Below are 25,613 nucleotides of genomic sequence, written 5' to 3'. Positions count from 1 at the left end.
CTCAGAGATTTGTAAAGAAAAAAACCCACCAAATAACAACCCAAGACAGATGGGGCTTTTCAAAATTTGAGAACCAGGGGAATGGATGTCAGCACTCTGAAATAAACTAATATCACTATCTCATCCAATCCTTAAAAATGATGTTGAACCATCAATGCTATAAAATAAGTGGCACTGCAGGCAGCCATGAGTTAGCATCATCTGCCTGGACGCAACCTTTTCAGCAATAGCCAAAAGGAGATTAAAAAATCCCACAGCATTCTTTGGTCTGTACCAGAGAGGCAGGATCACAGACTCCTGATTTAAAAAAAACTCTGTACTAACACTTGTCTTTCTGAATTTTTTTCAGTAATCTTAATTCTCAGAAGAACAGACACTAGATGACAGTCAGATTGACAATGTCAGAGAAAGACTTCTGAACAGAGGCAGCACAGCTAAGCTATTGCCTCCTTCTCAGACTCTGCTTATCTCTCATCCTTGAGGAAAATTCTGGCAGTTTTTAATAATATTTGACTTATGGATGAGCAATTTTTCAACAGCCTGGAAGACTTGAGGATCAAGCAAAGTGTGGACTGATGAATTCCTCAGGGTGCCCAGTACATTGCAGATTACTGTTGACAAAACCCAAGAGACATGGCACAGCACAAGTCTCCAGGCACTGCCCTGATTCCAAAGACAGGGACAGTCTCATCTGAACTCCAGTGATCTTCCCACCAAACTAACTAGCAATTTCTCCACAGTGGGAGGAAATGGTATCTGGGGTGAGAACAATGCACCGGTGCAAGTGCAAGCCATATTCCCTAGCGGTAAAGTATCAAACCATGGTGCAGGTGGGCTGCTGCTCCTTGCTCTTCAAAGCCAAGGCAGATATCAGGGTAAAGAAATGAAATACTCCGAAAAAGCTTTTAAATCCAAGTTAAATCCCATCAATGATAGCTTTAAAAGATCAGTTCCTTATATCTATAAAAGCACGTTGATGGGATTATATGCAATCTGGCTGCTAACATTTGCAGTGTCACAGAACACTGTACAGGCAACTTGAGAGCTCACCTCCTCTCTCAAAACACCTCCCTGTGAGGCATTTTGATGAGGAAAATTTTTTGCTGGTGACTTTTGGTTTAAACTGCAGCATGCTCAGCTGAGCACGCCCCTGCACCACCAGCAGTGGCACTGTGCATCAGCAAGACACTCAGACCTTCTACCAGAATGCAGGGGATTTCCACTGAGTTCATTTTCATGCCCTATACTTCTACATATTTATAATATCCTGTTAAATTATTAATAGTGATTAAATGTTTAGGTATTTTAGATCAATAAAGGCTCTGTTTACATATTTACTTTATTAAAAATGAATAAGCTACAAAGCAAAAGTGAACTGAATTAGTGTACATCTATGGAATGAAGTTCAGGTTGTAACCTAAGTGCTATGCACTGTATTGTGAAAACAGAAACATTCTGATGTCCTTATTACTGGAACATGGTTTATGTAATGCACAGGCCTAGTTGACAGGGTAACAGTTAGGTGATGGGGATGATTTGTGGATCTCTTTGTCAGTATGTAAGTTATAGCTTCCCAAGTGAACTACAGCATAAAAACTTATGTGCCTCTATATTTCAAATGTTCAAGAAATATGTTACCAGGTTTTCTGAGCAAGTGAGTGCCCCTTTCCAATTGCACAGTCTTTTCCTGTAAAAGGGCAAGCCAAACACTTAGAGATCACTGCTGGCATGACAGCTTGGGAGTAACCTGCAGCACAAACCAGTAAACTCCACACTGGTCTATCAACATGTAGTAAAACAAAAAAAAATGTTAATTAGGTAGCTGGATAATATGTAAGTGACACATGTTAAGTTTATTACACTGTAAATACCAACCAAGATCTACAAGGCAGAAAGGTGACTGAATACAATGCATATAAATCTAACTCATCCTTCTGCATCCTACCACTGTATCTATCTACAGTACCAAGTGCTGAAATTCTCTCCACTTTCTTCACAAATATGAGATACTCTACCTTCCACAGCAAAGCTTTCTTAACAACAGTAGCATAGCTTGTTGCTGTGACACCTTAGTGAACTAGGTATGTAGTAACAGGAATCTGATAAACAAGTTTCTCAGCTGTTAGGACTTAAATCTTTGCTATCCTTTTGGGTATTTTTTGATCACTGGTGAAGAATTCCCAGCTCTGCAGGTTTTCTCCTGGTTAAATAATTTAATTGCAGTTCTCAATATTCAGAGAAGTTGTTTGTCTGAAAGAAAACTCACCTGCTTTCAAAGGAGATGTCTCCTGGGATGACATGAGTGCTTTCTTTCCCTATAAGGAATTTAATTCGATCATAAAAGAGCCTTGGAGGATGCTGAGAGAATGGTGGTTGGCTGTGCTGAATAAGGTCAAGGGGATCAGGTGAACCCTGGCAGAGAGGACTGGCATAACAATTGCTTTGCTGACAGCAGTCAGGGTCTACACAGTCTGTCAAGCCATCTGAAACAGACAGAATGGAAAATTCAGGAAATCAAGCAATTCTGAGAATAAAGCACTGTGTTTACTACTGGAGAGCACAAGAGTGATTTAGTCAATTGGAAGGCATGCTGATTATGGCACATTCAAATCCAATAAAGCATTAACATATATGCCTAGTCAAGGAAAGGTGTTTCTTTCTTGTCAATAACAAGTGTCACCTCATGAAACCCCTAGGTGATAATGAGAAAACAGAGCATACAAACTAAACAAATAGGGAAGAGCAGGACTGTCTTCACTGGAAAACTGTCAGAAGAAGAAAACCACTACACAGTATTTGTAAGTCCAACAGGTGCATGATCCATAATGCATCTCTAAGAGCTCTTCACTGTCACTGCTCCCTGTTCACATCTGAGAACACGTTTGCAAAACAGTCTGCAGTAGTGACCTCTGAAATGTTACCTCACTCTCCCAAGCCTTCCCTCTACAGCAGTAAACTGAGGCCCTTGTCACAGTTGCTCAGCTGAACCATTTTAAGCCCTACGAGTCTTATGAGTGTGTTAGGAAGTTTACTTTTCACTTACTCATTGTGATACTAGAATGATCCAAAAAGGGCAGAATCACAACTACACTCCTTTTGTAGTTGCTGACAAACAAATACACACCTTGATGCAGGATCTGTCCCAGTGACCTGAGAGATACAGTCTTCTCCATGGATGTTTGCACCAGGAAAACAAACTGGAAAGTGAAAATAAACCTATTCCTCCTACCTCCATCTTTAAGTATGAAAAATAGGATAAATAATAGATTCTACCTCCCCCTCCAAAAACAAACAAATCTGCATTTTTTCATGGACGAACTTGCAACAAGATTTGTGAGTAGAATTTATTTACTCAAACACCCAAAGCTTATGATGAAAACTGAAGCACTGAAGTGCATCTAAATTAAGTACCTAAATAAAACCTGAAATTGGGCTATTGGCATATAATTGCTTCTATCAGCAGCTTAGATGTCCAAATTGCCTAAATTACATACTTGACCAGAAACACATTTCATAAGGTATGGTAAAATGTCTGTCTCCTCCAACATCCATTTTATGGCTTAGCAGTTGCTAACTTGCTTGGACTCACAGGTGCACTAATGCATATATAGCAAGATTAAAGCATTGCATCCTTCGACAAAGACACCTCTGTATTGTGAACAAGGTCAGTTTGAATAAGTGTAGAGTCATCGTATCACTGTGTGGATTTCCCTGGTGTTTAAATCAGAGTGCTACAGGATCAACATACAGTTGGATATTTTCACTTCATGATTTGACTTTCCATGCTCTGTTTGTACCAACACTTTGGTGCCTATCAAATTTTACCTCCTCAGGGCAAACTGCGTTATCAGGGAAGCTGCTGTAGTTTTGTCATTGTCTTTAATGGGTGTGAGACCAGTCCTCAGCCAACTGCTCTTTTCTCAACAGAGCATACTGAACTGTGTGAATGTGCAGTAAATAACAGCATGAAATATTCACTTGAAAAGAGAGCAAAAGCCCTTCTACAGAACAAAGTGTAACAAGATGGGTTTTCCTGGAATCTGAAAATCCTTGCCTGACCTTGTGCAAGGTAATTGCTGGAAAAAGCAAAAAATATTAATGCATCTATCCAACTGCATCTGGGAAATCAGTGCAGGCTAGTTTTTGTGATAATGAGCCCAAGGCAACTGTAGATAGCTAGCAACAATAATCTGAGACTGTTGGATCCACCAAAGATGGCATAGCTACAGGTCAGTTCATGCTTTAAGTTCTTCCCATGTTCCCAGAGTTGTGAGGACAACAGGCCTTTGCCAGAGGTGGGAGAACTTCACAGGGCACTGCTGAGTTTATTGACTTTGAGTGCAGCAGTCACTTTGTATTGAGGAAAACCTAGAAAGCTATTGAAATCTGCTAGGAAATCTGTGAACTAAAACAGTAAGGGGCTGCAAGTCTAAACAAAACCACACGGGAAGTGGATGGAGGAGCTCAATACGTGAACCAGAGGGGTTTTCATTGTGTTCTGGTGGAAAAACAAAAGAGCTTTTTGGCTTGAAACCTGAACAGCAGTCTTGGAACTGGAAGGGGAAAAAAATTCCTCTTCTTATTGTTTCCTCTTTCTTTTCCAAGGACTGAAACTCCATAGAGCTTATATTCTTACTAAGTGAACTGAAAAGCATCAAATTAGTACTAGATTCTCCAAGCCTGCAAATATTGAAGAATTCTGCTAGACTTGAAGAGATGATACTGAAATGAAGATCTCTTGCTTTTGCTTTATACTGGTGAATATCTCTGCAGGGAGCTCTAATGTGGTTAGATGCAGCCATTCAGTGCTGGTCTCTGCTAGTGAGATGGTTTATGGCAGTGACAAGTTTTGTTCAAGGAGTCAAGGTGCCTTCTGGAAGGTATTAATTTCTACAAACTGACTGCTGTGTACCTGGGAAACTTGACAAACATTGGTCTGACAGAATAAGCACTAATCAGTAAAAAGGCACACTTATTTCAGACTAACAGCATCCATGGGGAAGCTATTTTGGAGTAATTTATTCCACAGTAGCTATTCTGATTAATTTTTCTCCTTGTCAACAAGCCATTAGATGTGGGAACTGAGCTGACCTGATTCATTTATGTAAGAAATAAAAGTGAGAAGTCACAGAATTATTAAAACATGAAGATTCACTCAGACAAGAAATAGCTATAAAAACAACAATTAAATACTTTGCTTTCTCCAAGAGTCCTTATTCTTCTCTGTTTCAGCCAACAGCTTACATGCCTGGCAACATAAACTATGCATTCATGTTGGACAAAAAAAGAAACCAAGTAAAGGGAAAACAGATTTCCATCATCCAGTCAGACTCAATTTTCATCTTTCCTTTGCAGCTTACTTGTCAGCAAAGTGACTCTCTGATAAACTCTTCTAGGTTCTGCTAATGGAATTATTTTGGTTTGAATTACTTGCACTTGATTTCATTTGCCTCTCCAGGCTCTCAGGGCTACAGAATGATGGGTTTCCTATAAGTAGGGGTGTGAAGTCCCAGAAGCATATCTGAATAAACCTTGGTGAGAATGGTGTTTGTCCAAATAGCACCATGAATGCACAAAGGGCTGGATGCACCAGGAACAGCCTTTACAGAAAAGGTTACAGAGGGAGAAATTGCTAACCAACATATACATGTTAACCCAAAGTAGAAGCCATCTAGGTTGCAAGTTTAGCATTCATGGTTTATATCTCTCTCTTGTGCTGAATTGATTTTTTTTACTAAAAAAAAAAAATCTTTTAATTGATTAGGTGACAATTTATTCCATTCTCTCCTCTCAAGCATGCAGAATGACGAGGCTCAGGAAAGATGCTCCACTGACACTGAGGCAGGAGGTGCATCTGTACCAGCTCCTCTACAGACACTCACAGCACCACTCATTTGGCCCAGGACATCCAGTATATATATATTTAATAGTTATTAACTAGAACTGTCTGAATAATAACTATAACAGCAAACTCACTGACTTGAAAATGCCACAAATATGTTAGTCAATTCTCAAGCAATGGTCACATTACGTAGTTAAGTTTTCATACTAGGAACTACCTATTAAAAAACTCACTGTGTTAAGAAAGAAACAAGATCTCTTTTAAATCTCAGGAGACAACATTCAGGAGTATGAACAAACTACTACAAACAGTAAGAACTATAATTTATGCAGTAGAGAAGCCTGTACACTGAAATTTTACTGTCAGCTACCACAATGTGCATCACAGACTGGAATGTATTCCAGAGGTGTAAATGATTTTGGTTTGTTATTAGCATTTTAAATGCTAATGTATAATGTATAAAATGCAGCCAGGCACCCTCACAGTGCACTATATGTTATATAATCAAATGAGTCACATCTTGATGAGTTTGAAATTGTGGTTTCACATCTTCCAGGTATCTTGTTTTGTATGCAAGGGATAGTGATGAAGTAGGATTTTTGGGGTTTTTTTGTAAGTGAATTAGACAATTTGAATATTTTTAATGTGACTGCTAAAACAGAATTCACAAAGATCAACTTGAGGACAAAAAGCACTTCGTAGCACTCTTATATAATTTAAATGACCTCAAATAAAAGGTACAGCAGCCAAAACAGGTTGATCTGGTTTCAATCACACCACTTGTCTCTGCATTGCTGTAGCTCACAGAACACGGACAAGACTTTCCCATTTCCTTGCCAGGGAAGGGAACCTTTCAAGAAGCTTTCTATAAGGAATGATATTAATATTTATAGTGCCAGGAGTTTGTGTCAGTGAAAACACACAATGTTTTCCATCAAGCAAAATATATTTTCTTGCTTATACATTTATATATATACATACATATATGTGTGTATATATATAAAAAATAAAATAAATGTATATTCCTTACTTAATATGATGGAAACAATACCAAGAGTGTGATGGAATTACCTCCTCAGCTGTGTTTCTACTGCAGTGATGGAAGACTCAGTTTGTGCAAGGTACAGCACATTCTCTAATGTCCACATTATGCAGCAATCTCTCCTCTACATGGATGATCACCTTCAGCAGTCAGACAGATTTGCACTGGAGCTACAGACCCACCTCTTTGTTGTTACTTGCCAGCAATATATCTCCTGACTTACCATGTTTGGGCAAATGCTCTACAGTGATTGTATTTCATATGATTTGTACATGAGCTTTCTATATGCTGCATAATATCTACATTAAATCCTCAATAAAATAAAATGACAGCTGGAGAAGAAAAAAGCCATTTTGTCAGCTATAAGCTAATAGCAAGAACATGGAACAAGTCACGTATTTTGGCCATAATAGAAACAGCTCAGTGCCATCTACTTTTCAAATCCTGGCTTTTCTAGTCTTTTCATCTACCCTTGTGTTACTAGCAATTCAGGAGTGCAAATATGGGAATATCACAATAGCTGATGTTGCTGAGAAGGGATCCATGTTCACAATTAGTGCAAATTGTCTAGGTAGCAGAACATCTAAGGACATTAAAGAGGAACTGGGTGGGGTCACTGGTAAGGGAAGCGCAGAACAAAGCAGTTCTAATTTCAGCAGCAGTCACTTCACCAGCTCACCCGGGCAGTGTACAATACCTTTCACAGTGGCTTCTTTTCTGTTAAACCACTGAGATGCCTTATTAACTGGCTGTGAAAATGACAAAGTCAATCAGACTCTACCTCCCATGTTACTGGGTCAGTTAATTTAATAAAACATCTCTCTATCATTAGGTTCTGGCAAGCAAAACATAAATAACTAGCAATGATCCTTAAAATTTGCTATTCTTCTGCTTTAAAATTCATTAAAACAGCAGAGTTCTTAACCCTTCAAGCTTTTGTCACACATAGAGAAGACTCTACTAATGTTAACTATGATAGCTTTGAAGCTTTATGGTTAATGCCAAACCCAGAATATTAGAAACGGTGTATATGCTTATACCTGTATGCTGGCATACTCACAAATCATAGAATCCTAAAATGGTTTTGGCTGGAAGAGACCTCAAGGACCATCTAGTTCCAGCCCCCCATTTCAAACGCTTATACTAATAAATGTACTTGGCTCAGTCACACGAAAATCAAACCCATCTCAAAGCAATACACTATACTCAGCATAAGTACTACTAACAACCTTCATTTTCTGTGCTGAAAAGCAGTCCAGAGGTGTGTGTGGGAGCGCTCTTCTGCTCCCACTGTACTGATCTCAGGGAGCCATTACAACTGTGTCCAGAACATCTTCACAGGCAGTAAAAAAATAGGCTTTAACTTTCTCCTTTCAGCAAGCAGATTTCATTCGCTGCACTGCTTGTGCAGTACCAACTAAAAAACTCAGCACCATGGCTCTCAACACTTCTAAGATTTGATTTTTTGGTACACTTCATGATCAATACTATTGTTTGTGGAAAAAAAATCCACAGGAGTCTTTAACTTGCACTTGATTGCTTCCATTTACGGATTTCAAATAAGCATTACAGTGCCTGTGCCAACTTGTTCCACCAGAGGCTCAGTTAAGTCCAATTAGGGTTGCCAGGAATCTAAGCGCACTGAATCAAAGAGGAACTTCAGAAGAGACCAAGCAGCAGTAACTATCATGAGAATCTAATGCCAACTTGTATGCATTAATCCAAACTGCTTCTCAGATTTCAGCCCTAATACATTAAGGGTTGGACTTGATGATCTGTGAGGTCTCTTCCCACCCTGATGATACTGAGATACATACCATGAGGCTGTTAACTGGGAACAGTGGCATTTGTGAAAAGACTTTGGAAACCCACCAGTGTTCCTGTGGAAAGGCTGCAGTGTGTGTTATTCGGTGGTGCTTGGCCTTCCACACACAGGAGAATGCAAATATATCAAGGTATGATTTTTAGGAACTGTGAGTATCCCCAGGGAGCCCTCACTGCTCAGCAACAATGAAAACCATTCCCATCAGTATTATTTATATTTTGTAATAATAGCATATTACTTATATATGGACTCAATACCTCTGTGATGGATTGGTTATTAAAATGCCAATGGATGGGTCAGAAATACATCAATATTTTAGCAGCACTGGTTATCAACCCAAGGCTATGCTGAGTCACATATTTTCCTCTGCTTGGGAAAGCTTGGAGAAAGCTACAATAGCTGTCTGAAGTGACTGAAGGGATATTTGGAAAAGAATTCAAAGCTTGTAGTAAATAGTATTTTCTTCAAAACCAAACAGTCAAGATTGATTCACAAAAGGAAAAGAAAACGATGCAAAGAGATCCAGGCAAGTTTAAAAGGGACATGCATACCGCAGGAGTGCCAGCCTGCAGCTTTTGGCTCAAGCCAAAGACCTGCATGTGCAGCAGCCATGTAAATAGGGGTCAGAAGAGCAGGTGAACTGTGGCTCGGCGGGGCAGGGAGGTGACCTGTGAGGTGGTGCTGAGTGCTCAGCGTGTCCCAGGGCTGCAGCAGCACGCCCAGCTTCCTCCGCCTGGGACACAGGCATGTGCCTGCACACAGCTCAGCAGCTACTGAAGCTTCCAAATGAGCTTACCGTAATGGCAGGTGAGAGAAAATGACCTGCTCAGATGAGCTGAATGGTCACTTTATACACGGCAAATGAAATCATGTCACTCACGACAATGAAGGAGGAGAATAAGAAATAGGGAATAATGTGATACTGAAAGAAGACACAGCAAGGGAAAGGCCCCACTGCAGAGGACATCTGCTTGACTTCTTGGCATTATTTAATGGACATCACCCTGCTAACAGACTGCAGATGTACTTCACCAGAGCAAGTGCAAACCACGTTGTTGTGCGGCTGTTGTAACGCTGAGACCTTTCCAATGATATTTGTGGTGGTATTTGAACAGGTAAACATGCCCTTAAGTCTGCAAGTAGGAAAGAGCCAAGGGAGACTTCTGAGGCGGAAAGGGAAAGGCAGCTACAGTGCAGTCAGCACACAAGTACAAGCGTACAGCACACACTAATGGGACTCTAAAAGAAGTAGTGCTCTCTCTGCTTGGGAAAACATTGCCACATGTGTTTAACCTCTGGGGAACTGCACTGCAGGGCAACTTGGGGCTTCCTTGCTTTACAGAACTGGGGGTACCTGTGAATATATGTGTGGCTTGTCTTGAAACTAATACATCAGTCCTTGGGAAATTAATTCAAGACTTCCTCCTCCTCCAAGCTTTTGTTCTGTTTCTGCAGACCAAACAATAACATAAACTCTTTCTCATGCCAAATAAATGACATTATTCAATCCCTACAGTTGGAACTAAGAAAATACTTCCTTTCCTAACACATTTTTTCCATCATATGTTTGAATGCATTTTTATCTAGTAAAAATATCAGTTTTCCAGTCCCTGAAAATGCTGTATAATCAATCAAATAGAAACTACACACAATTATCACTTTAACCCTTGAAATCAGACTTGGTTTGAAAGAATAATTATTCATTTTTACTACTACTTTGTTCTTTGGTTGTATCTTTTTCCTAATGAACTTGAAGCACAAAATATCTCCTAAGGACTGAGGTAAAAATGTTTGATTTAAATACATCTGCAATGACTAAGACCTTGGCTAGCGAGAATCATAGACTCATTACACTTGAAAAAGACCTCTGAGATCATCAAGTCGAACAATCAACCCAACACTACCATGACCACTAAACCATGGACCACTAAACCATGCTATGTCTACACATTTCTTTTAACACCTCCAGGGATTGTGATTCCACCACTTCCCTAGGCAGCTTGAATTGGAACACAGAATGACACTAAATTAGTAAAAATTAGGCAAGGGCTTTCAGTCCTAGAAAAGTGACCTTGGCTTGTGTTGTGATCAAGGGGGAAGGGCCCTCCATACAGGCAAGATGTAGCGTTGGAGTGGCAACTCCCAGTTCCTAACATGAACCTTAGGGCTTATATCCACTGATTTGTGTGATGATGGGCAAGGCTGTGCCTGAGTGGATTATACTTTCTGGAATGTTTATCTTAGCAGTATACTGAAGTTTCCCCTTATCTTTCTTAATTCCATCCATGGATTTGGTTTCCTTCAGTGTGCTCTTTTTCACTTCTCTTCTTCTGATGTTATGATTGTCTGGATACACAGGGCGGCCAGATGAAACTGACGCTTAAACTCCCCTCTGCATCCTACTTTCTCAGGCAGCTGAGTAACAGTTTGAATTGACACTCAGGGCACCTTATTTGTTGAGGCATTTCAAGGCTCAGCTCAGGTTTCAGTTCCCTGAATGATTCAGCACTGTCCTGTTTGGTCTATGGCTTAAGGACAACTCAGGGCTGAGATATCTACACAACTCCCTGTAGGTCATCTCTGCATACATAGGGCCTGAAGGCAATCCAAGGAGGGCTTGCTTTTACCACCCTCTGTAAGTTTCCTGCATGCACTAGATACTGCTGGAACTTGCTCATGACTCTGAGCCAAATCATCCATACGGTATGTTGACAACCCCCCAAACACCAGGAATCAGCTTACAATTCTGTATCAATGCATCACTGCTACAACTCCAGTGACTTCAGAGGAATGTTTGTAATTTATGTCCATGCCAAATCAGGTCCTATGAACTTCATATATGTAAGGATAAGTAGTTTTAATATGTAGATACCATTTTCTTTTCTTATGTAAAAGTGATTGTGAAGGAAACTTAATTACATTTAGTCCATCTGTAGTAGTCAGATTAATTAAATATTTCTCTCTGCACTTATCTCTAATTGTAATGTCAACAGAGCTGTCCTAGTCCATGTTATGATGCCATTAAAATGGAAAAAGAAAATTACTTTTAAAACCTGCAGTGAAATAATGTTAAGTGTCTGCCTTAAACTGACAAATTCAAGGAGATTTAGAGTTAAAACTGCCAACTCTTTCAATAACTCACTGTTATTGCAGAATATAAAGCACCCAAAACCACAATAGAGGGCAGTTTATACAGAGCCAGTTCATGGAGTGTATCAGAAATGCTTTACATACATTACAGGCTAAGCAGGGTTTTTGTGGACAGATTTAAGAGCACAGGCAGTGAGTCAGAGCCTCGGACAGCAGGGGAGAGCACCAGACAGATGGGAGAGCACGTGGGGGGCTGCAATGCCAGCTGTGGGACCTTGTGTGAGAGGGATACACACCAATGAGGAAGAGCAGAGAGAGCAGGCAGAGAGATGGCTGTGAGATGTCTTGGAAATAAGGTGGAAAGGGAAGGATAAGAGAGGAATAAGGTGATTCTGAATGGGGTTCAGAAGTAAGGAAGTCTTTGCCAAAGGACAGCATGGTCTTAGAGCCCACAGGATACAAAATCAGAAGGTCTCAAAATATATCTGCAAATGAGGAATTGCCATTGAGTCAGAATGTTTCTACTGAGGTCCCACAGTGACCTCAGTTCTTGGCCCAAAATCAAGCTTAACTTATCAATGACTTAGAAGGCAAGGCAATCATTGCACTAAGGTTTGAGACTAGAGTGGTGTATAAGATCTCACCCAATTCACTGAGGTGGTCTGTAAATGTGACACAATACATATTTCAATACATCTCAGTTTACAATCTAAGGAAGAAAACACAGCTGTGCTGGGGCAAAAGCATTCACAGTCTGAACGAGAAAGCTGCACAGCTCCAAGCATGGAGGCAAGCACACTAGAAAGGAAGGTAGGAAATAAAGGAGAGGAAAGCAATAGTCCTTCCTGATAAAGGAAAAATAATGATGAGTGAGGAGTGCAGTAGTTTTTCTCCCATTGGTAAGTTTGACATGAGAGTTTGGATGTTTTTTTCTGAAAAAAATGCAGTAGGTCATGTCCAGAGAAGGGCACAAAGCTGGTGAGAGGCCTGGAAAACAAACCCTGTGAGGAGAGGTGAGGGAGCTGGGGTTGTGTAGCCTGAAGAAGAAGAGGCTCAGGGGTGGTCTCATTGCTGTCTACAATTACCTGAAGGGAGACTGTAGCCAGGTCAGTCTATTCTCTCAGGCAACCAGCAACAGAACAAGGGGACACAGTCTCGAGTTGTGCCAGGGGAGATCTAGGCTGGATGTTAGGAGGAAGTTCTTGCCAGAGAGAGTGATTGGCATTGGAATGGGCTGCCCAGGGAGGTGGTGGAGTTGCTGTCCCTGGAGGTGTTCAAGAAAAGACTAGATGAGGCACTTAGTGCCTTGGTCTCGATGACTGGACAGGGCTGGGTGCTAGGTTGGACTGGTTGATCTTGGACGTCTCTTCCAACCTGGTTGATTTTATGATTCTATGTGTTAGAATGAACCACTGGAAACAAAGGAGAGACTAACTAATGAAAGACCCATGATTTTCCTGGCAAACTTGAAACTTACACAGCCTTAAAGTGAATCAAAATTACAGAGGTCTGAGGTAGGGAGCAACTAGTGTCAAATCCTCCAGTTCAACTGGTGGCAAAGAGCCAATGATAATTTCAGTACAAGGTTCTGTTAATGGCACTTCCAAAAATTACTTCTGCACACTTTCTGTACTAGCTTACTCAACAATCACATGAAAGTTCACATAACTGCAAGGACTGGGCTGTGTCTTAGTGGAGTCATTAAGAAAGAGATTCATGTTTAAAAAAGCATCTCTAAATGTATGCTTTATGCTTGCAAATGTATTCATCTAATAATAATGCAAGACTAAACTCCAGATGCATTTTGACAGGCACAGAGGATTTTTTCATATTGGTATCCATTGGCTGTATTTTCTGAAATGGATGCCAAACTTGTGAGGTTGAGTGGAAAGGACATAGAAGAAATCAGTCATTTTTTTTCCTTATTTTTGCTTGTCTGATTCCAGCCCCCCCCCCCCCCCCCCCCCCCCGAAAAAATAAATCAAGTACTGGCATGACAGGTACACCACATCTGAATTTCTGCCTTGAACAACATCTAGCATGAGAGTCTGTTTTCTCACTGTGCTGCTTCAGATGAAGTTAGTGGAACAACTGCCTTGAACAAACAGAGAAACACTGACATTCTGTGATACAAAAGAAAAACACACACAAAAAGTATAAATCCAAATGACAATCAAGGATGTGACAAACAAAGAGATGTGAACTATGTATCATACCTCCATCATTGTCCAGGTTATCTCCACACACCATTTCCATGACAACGTTACATCCTGAGCCACTCCAGCCCACTTGACAAACACAGTGCCATCCGTTTTGATCAAGAGTGCACCTCCCATTTCCATAACAGAGACCTGGGCAGCCATCTAGAAAAGAGAATGTAAAAAAGAAGCCTTATTGAGGAGCTTTCTTTTGTTCTTTTACAGTGACATTCTTTCACTTACTTTCATATAGTTGCTGCCTTCAAATGATCACAGCTCCTTTGTAGGCCATTTATATTCTTGGCCAAATATAGAAAAATTCCCATCCTGATCCCTTCATCCACTCACCCAGAAGTCACTTCTCAGGGAGGAACACGGATTTTTTTAGTGTGTAGCAATTTCTGTGCAGAAAAAAAGTGAGTGGATGCAGAAGACATTTAACAGTCTCCCACATCTATCTCTTTCTCTACTTAGTGAAAAATGAGTTGAGATCACAAAGAAGGGTATCTACAGATCAACATTGATATCAAAGATATACATGGAAAATATTGTTGAAATGACAAACTGCCATTTGTGGATATAATCTTACAACACGTTGCAGAGAGTGGGAATGACCTTTTTGTTCTGTCTATAAATACTGAGCTGACTGAGAAAAAGCCAATCTGATTTGCGTTGCAATGCAACTCTTTTTACAGAAGGCAAATGAGGGAACATTTTCCTGCCAATGTCCAATTTAAGTTCCTTCATATCACAGCTGATTCAAACACGACAAACACTTGCCCTTTAGTGGCTCTGATTCTAGATCAAAATTGGAATGACGGTAAGCATCCTCTGGATTATATGCTTGTAAACTCTGAATCAATAGTCATTTGGGCACTCTCAGCTAGATCTCATGCCTATAAGAGTGAGAGAGGAATTGTCTCTTGGATGTGTATACTCATGTCCATCTGCTTGCATAGTTCAGTGCCAGCTCAGACATTTGTCAAATCCTCACCATATTACATGTGGAGCCAAAGGACAATGGATATAGCTCAGCAACAAGCTTAACAGCACAAGTGGCATCCCTTCTAAAAGGGCTCCTTCCTTTCTTTTTGCTAGCATAGAGGAGCTGAAAGCCCTTCTGTACTTGATGGGGAACACCAACACTTGTGTGTTATCAGAGGTTTTTTTGGCTCGATATTTTTCTTTCAGAAGAAATTAGAGGCCTCAGTTGGCATATGTTTGGCAGCACCAAAATGCTCCTTGAAGGAACTGACCAGAGAATAAAGGAATCTGTATGACTGGTCTGCCAGGTTGTGACCTACAGGCCAATACGCAGCACATATCCTGGCAACTTTACACTAGACATGTCATCTCCCCCCTTCTTAGCTTCAGCTCAGTTTATCAATCACATCTGCAAAAAAGGGATGTGAGAATCTGACCCTCCTGCTCAGAAGAGCTAGAGATGGATGGCATCGATTCCTCACACTGGAAGATGCTGCTCTAAATTAGCATCAGGTTGGCAACAACCAACTATACTCTAGAATCCAATTATTTGCCTCTTTTGGGTAGTTGGGGCAGGATGTAAGGGCTCTTCTGGGTAATGGGGATATTTTTCCACTTCAGTTTCCCATCCTGCTGAGTTAATTCATTTCTCATATATGATTACATTTTGCTGCTGTGTGTGGTTATCCTCTAAGACCATAAACACAACAAAATGAATGCCTACATGATTTTATTATTATCTAATTCTGAAGAAACGAAATAGTAAATAGAAACTAACCACCCAGGTCTTTCTGGACTATTGGTTAGTTTGCTTATTTCAGCTGGCAGTGTTTTTGGAAGGGGCTATGTGTCTCCCTGCTCTGCACAGAACGACTACGGCTGAGGCACTGCTGTCAAAGCCAAGGAAGGTACTTGTGCTGACATGAATAAGCAGAACCTGTGGCAAGGCATGGAAATCAAATGAGCAGCACCAGACACAACCAACATAAAATGTAACTCCTGTACCAAATGCTTTCAGGAGAGCTATATCACATCTAGCATGGGCAGCTAGTGTACTTCTTTATCAAAAGTGACTTGTTTCAAGCAGAAATCATCAAAAAGGGGAAAAAAAAGAAGGAAATGTTTTGTTCTCATGGAAGAGAGGATCAACACAAAGTTTTGGAGCAGATTTTCAAATCTGTCATTACTTTGGAATGGTAAACGAGAGCAAAAATCCATTTGCCTACCACAGCACATCAGGTGGGCACAAAAATCATGCTTATATTGCTACAATCTCACAGGTGAGTTGAGTACTTTAGCTCTTAAAACCAGCATTTTCTTCTGTAAATCTGTGTGTGTCTACATGTAAATATATGTATATCTCCATGAACAAATTGCTTATCTATTTCTGCAACTTAGCAGTACAGAAGCTCAGACAAAACAGGTAGCACAAAACACTCCATTCCCAAAACTTTTGTGTCTCCTCATTATTCTTTTGCAACGCTGATACGAAAAACTTACCTCGAACAGCATCTAAGTAGTGAGCTTAAAAAAGAAAAGAACAAAACTGAGATGGATTGAACTTCTGCACCCAAAGAAAAACACAGACACTGTTTGCTTATGGCTTGCCACCTCTCGGTTAGATATACAGTGTCTCACTCCTACTGCAGCCAGATCTGTTCCTGTGATCACAACACTTTGCATGTGTGATCTCTGTTTAGTGACAAGCATGCAGAGGACAGGTTGGGCTATGCCTGGCTGTGCCCACAACAGGAACAGCAGCTCTAATCCTATTTTTAACTATTTTGGTCCTTTTCTGGATTCAGCCTACACAAATCTTAATAAAATGAGGTTGTTCCTCCTTCACAAACCTAATTCTTGATTTAGCAAATCTGATTTACTTAGTAAATTCTAGAGACAATGAATGAATTATCTTAAAAAGATCAAGATAAAGATAACTCATTCTGCTTTTGTGTCAAGAATCAAGCTTAAACTGTTTACCTCAGAAAATTAGATACCCTGCTATTATGAACAATTAAGATGTTTATGAATAATAGTGTTTCTCCCTAAAATGTCCCAAAGCACAATTAGGCTTTGCAAAAATCTGTCGTATTTCATTAACTATTATGTTTGTATAGTAATGACTTCTAAAAAGATCTGGATGCTTTACCTTATTAAGTGTACTGTTAGAAGCCAACTACAGAAAAACCACCTCTAGTAATAAGTAAAACATGTAAATCCCCAGAGAGGAAGGTAAGAGATTTGATGCAAGGATTACTTAAACTGAATAATAGCTTCATCCCATCACACCTTTTATTATCTAATTTTTCCCCCTCCTGTTTTGAAGTTCACATATGAACACAACCCAAGGATGTGTGAGGACTGATAACATCTTTCTTTCCTGTGTGTGTTTTTTCAGGAAAACCCCCCAAACAAAGCAGTATTATTTCCTCTAAACAGCTGCATGGAGCTGCTCTTCCGTGGGACAAGTAGGGTGCACCGTCAGTGCAGAGGCACCTTTTTATACCTGGCCTGGTTCTGAGTCTCTGTCCAAAGAGGATCAGTCTGACGGCTACAGCAGATCTTTGTGTAACTGGTTAAGCTTTTACGCTACTTTTTGAGGTACAAAAGTCCCTTACCGATGGTGCAGTGGTCCCCTTCCCATCCAGGGCTGCACTCACACTTCCCATCCTTGCACTGGCCGTGTTCAGCACAGTGAGCGTGGCAGGTACGTTCTTCACAGGTCGGTCCCACCCAACCCTCTTCACACTGGCATATGCCTCTGGAACAGACACCGTGGCTGCCACAGTCCAGTGTACACAGCTCTGCAGAGGATTACAAAAACACATCATGTGAAACAGCAATTTCCTACTGCAAACAGACTTTGTACCACGCAGAATTTAATCACTTCTACACTAATATCGCTCATCAATTGGATCAAATATGACATTTCATCACCTTACACAATCTGGCTGCCTCCTCCTTAGGCAGTTACTGGCAAGACCATTTATCTGTTTGGGGAGAGGCCTGCAAAAGTGATGGTTTTGCAAAGTGGCCAGTGGGTTTAAGTGGACACACACTGACACAAAGAAGTCCCTAATTTTTGACTGGTTTGAGGTTAGGTCTTTGACAACAGCATGCCATGGCTTTTCCCAGGTCCCACCGGCTCAGATCAGGAGCCTTTTATAAACACAAATATTGCCATCAAGATGAACCAAAGGACAAAACAGCAGATTAAATGCACACAGGCAAAAGGCAGAACTATGCAGATTTTTGTGGTGATGACAAAATGGCCTTCATTTACGGTAAGAAAAGCCACCAGAAAGGTAACAGTGAGAAAAAAGAAGAGCAAGCAGCCCACCCTGATGGCAGTATGCAGTATTATATGACTTGCAGGCCATGCAGATCTGCAAGGTTCTAAAATGGATTTTAAAGAGTAAAACTTCTTCTCCTTCCTTGTTTTCATGAGTTGACTGCTAAGGAACCAGAAAAGCTGTTTTGGGAAGACAGAAACACTTCTTTTCTCTAGGTCTTACTCTGCTGAGATTTTGTTGCGCTCAGAACAATTTCTCTACCTGGGCGCTACAGAACACCACTTATTGTGAAGTGGAATGAAAGTCCTGAATTGTTGTAATACATCACAATATGCCAATTGCAATTCTACTTCCACTTAGACTAAAGTTGTTCTGTGAAAAGAATGGCTTCATTATAAAAAGGTTCTACGTAGTTGGAATTTATTTAGAATAATTAGTGTCAAGAGAGAGAATTTGCTTGGTATTCTGCAATTAACCTGCCACAGAAATGCTTCTGCCTTCTTTCTCCCAGAAAGCAGCTGATAGCACTACAAGTGTAAGCCAAATATGTCTGCTCTGATTTCAAATGTCAGGGTTACATATTTAGTTGTAGCAAGATCTTTCCCTTGACAGATTTCAAACAATAATCATTTATATCTTGGAACTATTGTATATAAACACTCTTAAAAGCATTTGTAGTGACAAATGCTGTCACTGTATATACCAAGCAAAGTTTTTAAAGTTTAACTTGAAACCTTATCCATTCCACTCAGTTTAACACAAAGAAGAAAGCAGCACAGAAAGAGTTGCACAGTGCCATGGCAGATGTGCTGGGCTCTGTCTCGACTTAGAGTCTAACCTTTACTTCTGTTAATAGCCTGGGTGATGGCACAGAGTGCGATGAAAAGAATGGGTGACAAAACTAGAAGAGTATGGTCAAACTCAAAATCATTTTCAGAAGCAGAAGGCATGGAAAAGTGTCCAAGATAAGGTTCAGTAAAAGCAGCTGTGAGGTAGTGTTCTAGGTATGTAAAAATCAGCTACATGAAAGTTAGTTATTTTTACTATTCCAGAGAGGGATTTATGTTATTCCAGAACCCAAGATAAACATTTTTCTGATGATATCACTGTGAAAGAATATTTAAGACAAGGAAAAAGGCTGCTTTGGTATATTCCAGTGAAGACCTGCATCCAGCCCAGGGCATTATCCTTTAGAAAGATTTCACTGATGTTTGCTGATCACGTATTAATCCAGTGCTCCATGCCTTGAACTGTCTGCAGGTACAGGGAAGGATTTCTTCCCCCTTGCCAGATAATATGGTTTGTCTTTTTTTTTGGTTTGGTTATTTGTTTGTTCCCTGGAGACCTGGGGGAATGCTCAGAGGCCTGCAGCAGGGACTTGCCTTTTTATTTCACTGGTACTGAAGTAGTCACCCAAATACTTACTTCTTTGTTCAGAAGTAAACTCTGGTCCATTCAATCTGGGCTCACAAAAGAATCAGCCCTAGGTCAGACTGGCAGAGAACCACTGGTATTATTTTAACCTACCTTCATAGCTTGAGGCATGGGCTAACTTCTGAGGATTAAATCTAACAAATTACCTGCTACTTCAAGGACTTAAACTGCTAGAGGAATGCCTTTGATCTCTTCTGATCTCCTTCTAGTTCATTATAATTACTGCTTTTGGTATTTTGCTGTAAGTGGCAAAGATTCTTAAGAGGATTTTAAGAAATATTCTGTAGTTTACTCTCTGCTGGGTTAAGTGGAGTAGATAGGTTTATGATCCTTTCAAACTGAGTGTCCACTACACAGTTTTTTTGCAGCTGTGAGACTGGGCTTAGCCCAGCTGATGCCAAAGCTTCAGGGAATATTAGAGGCATCTGTATACAGGAGTGGCAGTGAAGGTTGGAATGGCTGAAGAGGGGAAATAAAGTGATAAGTGAAGCTTCTGATTGTGTCAGCAGATCTTGCCATTTCTCTGTTTGTATATAAATCAGCAAACCAGCTATGGAAGACCTTGCCCACGTTCCCACACACGGCATGCATGCCTTCACATATGTCTACTCAGGAGTCTGATTATGACAAACTAATCTTCCAAACAAGCCAAAGAAACAGCAGCATGGAGCCAGAGGCACATGCTTAAGGATGTAAGTACATCCTTACTACAGAGGCAGAGATTCTGCACATATTTCTATTCTACAAGCCTCCTAATTAAATGGATCCTAAGATGTTTGAAAGTTTTCCATTGTTTTCCCCACACTTCACACAGGAAAAAAATGTTTAAACACTACAGAAGATCTTAAGTTCAACCAGATTAATGGCATGGAGATACAAGATTTCCTGTTTCATTAAGAAACATCCCAGGACTGTCAATCTTCACTCCCAAGGCTCCTTTTATAAACTCGTTTTCCCACTTATACACACAAACAACATTTCCTTTTCTTTTTCACCTATCAGAATACAGCATCTTCTCTATCCCAACCACAGTGTAGTGGAAAGACAACACAGCAGCACAATCTCTAGACTCCAAACCAGCTCTGTGCAATTGGAAATATTAGTTTAGTTACCCTGTACCCAGTTACACAGTGTTCATGCCTTGTTTCTGCCAGCAAGTCACGGCACAGTAACCAGACACCAGTTACTTAGCAAAAAAAGTTACAAGAAAAATGGGTGTCAAACCTGCCCCAGCAAAGGCAATGTCAGAATGATCTTACCTAGCTCTTGCCTTTCCTTCTAGTGATGCATTTCTTCCTCCAAATATTAAGGCTACATTTTCATTAACGCAAACCAAAACCAGTTCTGTAAGCACCACATGTAATGAAACCTGGTTTCCCAGTTTGGACTGGTTACCCTACCTCTCCTGCTGCTCAGTCCACTCATCCTTTATGTTCAATCTGGAGACTTAGGTTTGTTTTGGTGATTTAATATGAGGCTTCAGAAATTCTGTTCACTGTGATAATGGATTCTTCTGCGTGCACATGCAAGATTCTGCCCAGACTCCTCATGCAAAGCAAGGGAAATCAAGCCTAAGGTCATCCTACTAATGCTGTGGCAGAACCTGTAGTTTTAATTCACAGCTAATTCAAACAACTAAGATTGAAAAAAAGAAGTCATTATCAATTCAGGCTGTTTTCTTTTCAAATGCAGAACTATTTCCTAGGTACTCCTGTGGATAAACTAATATGGAAGTATAAGTAGAGCAGGGAGGCAGGGTAGCACTTGGGTCTGTATGAAGAGACTGGGTTTCCACAGCACACTTGACAATATGAGATGCTCCAGTGAGTGGACAGGAACCAAATGCAGCAAAACCAATACAAGTAACTTTCAGTAGGTAAATAGCTTCAGACAAAGCTGATGTGGTAAAAAGTCAGACATGGAGACTCTTCCTCCTTCCATAGCAATTGGTCCTTAGGACCCAGAGCACCCCAAAATACAGAGGGTGCTTCATTCAGGGCCAGCACAGCAGGACAAGGTCTCTAAGCTGCGAATAGGTGCAGCAGCTTACGTCTCCTCCAACTGAAAAAGCTATTCTGCTCCCTCACCTCTCTATTCACCTCCCAGAAATGTGGTCCCTGCTTGGAGCTTAGCATCTAGGTCATGGAACTGGCAGATAATTATTCACTTTATTTTCCTAGGTTAATACCTGACAGCTTGCTGAGCTAAAGCAGCCCACCAAGGGATCAAAGGAGCCACAGATACAGGATAAGGGAGGAGAAGCATATCACAGCCTGGATGGGGACTGTCCTGCTGAGGAGGCACAAGCTGTGACATCATCTGACTGCAGAGGACAAGAGCAAGGCAGAGGTGACTCGTGCAAGGTAAGAAGGCAGCTGACAAGAGGTACAGTTGGGATTAGTTGACTGGGAGCTATTACATCACTAGCCTCTAGCTATGCTATTACATTATCCATCAATCATTCTCACTATGTCCGATGTGACACACACAATTTGTTAGGCCCCTCAGCTGTGTTAGTGTTTAGGCTTGTAGGCTTACATAAAAGCCATCTCTTCTTTCCCACTCCTCTTTATCACTGTATAGTGGGATACATGCCTGCCCACCTTGCCTGCCTGAGCTCAAGACAGATGTGGAGCATGGTGGGTTGAAGGCTAGTCTGTGGCTAACAGACCACATCCTCACTAAGTGTGAATTTTCATGGCTCCCACAAAACCAACAGGTCCCCTAATTCACTGCAATTCACGGCCCCGTTTCAGGATTTGAACCTGTACACTTTGCAATCAAAACAAGGTTCTCTAAGTGTCAAGCTGGAAAGTTAATTTCCTTACTTAAAACCAAGCTCAGCTGTGCAGAGTCACTACAAGGAACACGCTGGCAAGCAGCTGGGTGCTGGCCTCAGCTGACCTCTGCAGTTTCTTATAGACTTTCATGAAACACAGCCTCTATCAACTCTAAAATTCAGAGTCCTTAGACTTAAACTAATTAATCAGTCAGAGACTTAAAAAATGTTCAACTCAACCTAGAATTTTTACTGACATGTCCTAACTTCTGAAGGCTCATTAATTTCCTTAGAAGAAGGCAAATGTGAGCTGTGAAGCATTATTTGTACATATTCTCAAATAGGAGACAAGTGTGTTGATCATTCCTGAGCTAATCTAAAAAGCATTAAAAATTCACTCCACACTCTTCATTTTAATTATCTAAGTCAACAATGAGTTCTTTCAAATGTGTTTTATAATAAGTTTCTACTTATGTGATATGAAAAGGGAAATTAAAGCTAAATATTTTATAATTTGTGATGATAAGGGAAGATTTTTAATGTTAATTCAACATGTTTCAGAAATAACTCTTGGAAAATCATGCTAAGAATCCCAAACTATATGTAAACAAAAGTGGTCAAATCTCAGGCAAAACACTTTCACTTTTCTTCAGGTTGGGTTGTTCTACAGTCAGTCTAACCCTTAATGATCACATGAATAATTTTGCTATCCATTTTTTAATAAGTGGTTTTCCATAAAGATTAGGAATTAATCTATCCTGACTTTTGCCCAATAAGCTTAACTGCTAGAGGCAGCCAAAAAAAAATCACCTATCTAGGCCTAATAAAGGAAGTTCTCTCAATTGAAATATACATTGCATTTAATAAGCTTGCGTGATGGTTTCAACAACGTTCCTGAGCTTTTTAAATTACCTTCCCACCGTGTCCTGGAGACAACTCTGTTCTAGCTTTCATTTTCAGCAACTAACTTTATTAATATATTTCTTTTTAATGCCACAAAAATGTTCAAAAAAATTGAAATTTTACTTTTTTTTTTTCAGTAAAATCTATTGGAAAGCTCTCTCCACTAGAGAAAGTTACTTAAGAGAGTAAACTACAGAGGTTAAATGTAGATACCAAGTAGGTTAAATGTAGATACCAAGTTTTACACATCTGTACTAGACTGAGATGCTATTTTTATGGTGCAGCTTATATTATTTTCCTAACTGAAATGACTCCTTTGGCAATCTGGATGTTATAACTGCATCTGATCTTGGCTTCCCCAACAGCATTGCAGGATGTCAGTTAGGCATGTGGTTTTACATGCTTAGTCCACCAGAGTTATGCCAACAAACCAGCAAACTTGAGGTAGTTTTTCTACAGAGGTAACACAGACAGGCTATGCTGGTATTCAGTAGTGCCTGCTTCTTCAAGACCTAACTGGAAACCAAAGGGACCTGGAAGTGCACTCAAAACATCAGTTTTCAAGTCTTTGGCTGTTGGTAAACAGGGATCAGGTTCCTGCATGGAAGAGCCAGCAAAGGTGCATTCACCAACAATTGCTGCTACACCTCCCTGTCCTTCACACCACCAAACAGTATTTGATGAGAAAAATACAGCAGAACTTTATGTGAAATTTGGTACAATCCAAAATAAATCATGATGATAGATTGTCACTGAATGACTGACAACTCTTTGGCAATAAAAGCCCAACAACCCCAAAGCAGTCTCTACAGCTCTACTGTCAGAATACTGAAAAAACACACAGTTCTGACACATATCTGTGTGCATTGCCCAATTTGCATGTTTGAATGTAGATTTATAGAACACAGAGGTGCAAAGAGTGACATGTTCATCTATGCTTCCTTGTTCCACTTGAAATCACATCTGACATCCCTTAAAAGCTCCACCAATAATGGACCTACAACAGGACTAGGTAATCTAACACCACCACCAGATGATCTTCACAGACAAATACTCTCTCAATCTAAAGTTCTCCTGCTGCAACACTCCTTGTCTGTCTCTACATGCATCATATGCTTACACCTAACAGTGAAATACATTAAATGCCATCTCCCAATACCACAACATCTTGTGAGTTTGAGTGAATTTGTGTGAATAAATTCAAAGCACCACTTTACTGTTGATTACATGAACAGTGCAAAGCTACTGCATTGAATTTGTTCTCATCTATACCTCCAAAATAATTTCTACAACCATTACCAAAGACTGTTCTTGAACAAAGTGGGACTTGGTGGTCTATCCTAACAGAGGAAACAAAGAGTGCAATTAATCTTGCCCAACCTGAGACATTTGTGTCTGAAATAATTTTCTTTTACAGCCTGTTATCAGACTAGAATGCTTAAATTTATTCAGCTACTGATATTTATCCTCTCTGACACTGACATGGAGCCAGAGACTATAGCAAGCACAGAAAGCTATATTAAGCAGAAAAGGAATGATTTTGGAAAAGTTCTTAAGCAGTAAACAGATCCAAGTCCAAGTCATAATTGCCCTCCTTTCTGGCTCTGAACAATGGTGAACAGACTCCGAGATGCTACAACAAGTTACAGGTTTCCATGTGTTACCCAAATGGAGACATTCTTTAAACTCCTAAAATCTTATTTTCTCATATCTTCTTAATCCCTTCTATTACTTGGACTTGTACTAAGTACCCCACAGTATCACAGTATCACCGAGGTTGGAAGAGACCTCACAGATCATCAAGTCCAACCCTTTACCACAGAGCTCAAGGCTAGACCATGGCACCAAGTGCCACGCCCAACCTTGCCTTGAACTGCCCCAGAGATGGCGACTCCACCACCTCCTCGGGCAACCCATTCCAGTGTCCAATGACTCTCTCAGTGAAGAACTTTCTCCTCACCTCAAGCCTAAATCTCCCCTGGCGCAGCCTGAGGCTGTGTCCTCTTGTTCTGGTGCTGGCCACCTGAGAGAAGAGAGCAACCTCCTCCTGGCCACAACCACCCCTCAGGTAGTTGTAGACAGCAATAAGGTCACCCCTGAGCCTCCTCTTCTCCAGGCTAAACAATCCCAGCTCCCTCAGCCTCTCCTCATAGGGCTGTGCTCAAGGCCTCTCCCCAGCCTCGTCGCCCTTCTCTGGACACGCTCAAGCATCTCAATGTCCCT

The 25,613-nt window shown here is 40.6% G+C and overlaps 1 protein-coding gene across 20 annotated transcripts in view; it reads right to left on the bottom strand.

The window, feature by feature from the left end:
* The window catches only part of TENM1 (teneurin transmembrane protein 1), a 926,028-nt gene that overhangs the window by 87,851 nt on the left and 812,564 nt on the right, over positions 1–25,613 (bottom strand). For 19 of the 20 annotated variants that reach the window (XM_064159463.1, XM_064159467.1, XM_064159461.1 and 16 more), the window contains 4 exons: positions 17,600–17,785; positions 16,482–16,505; positions 14,016–14,162; positions 2,267–2,483 (listed from right to left, as the gene is read on the bottom strand). In XM_064159463.1, coding sequence (XP_064015533.1) covers positions 2,267–2,483; positions 14,016–14,162; positions 16,482–16,505; positions 17,600–17,785 — 574 coding nt within the window. The remainder of the gene's footprint in view (positions 1–2,266; positions 2,484–14,015; positions 14,163–16,481; positions 16,506–17,599; positions 17,786–25,613) is intronic. The other variant, XM_064159473.1, reaches the window with a different exon arrangement.

This window comes from Pogoniulus pusillus, chromosome 19, assembly GCF_015220805.1.
Source record: "Pogoniulus pusillus isolate bPogPus1 chromosome 19, bPogPus1.pri, whole genome shotgun sequence".
NCBI lineage: Eukaryota > Metazoa > Chordata > Aves > Piciformes > Lybiidae > Pogoniulus > Pogoniulus pusillus.
This window is presented reverse-complemented; position numbering and strand designations above follow the sequence as displayed.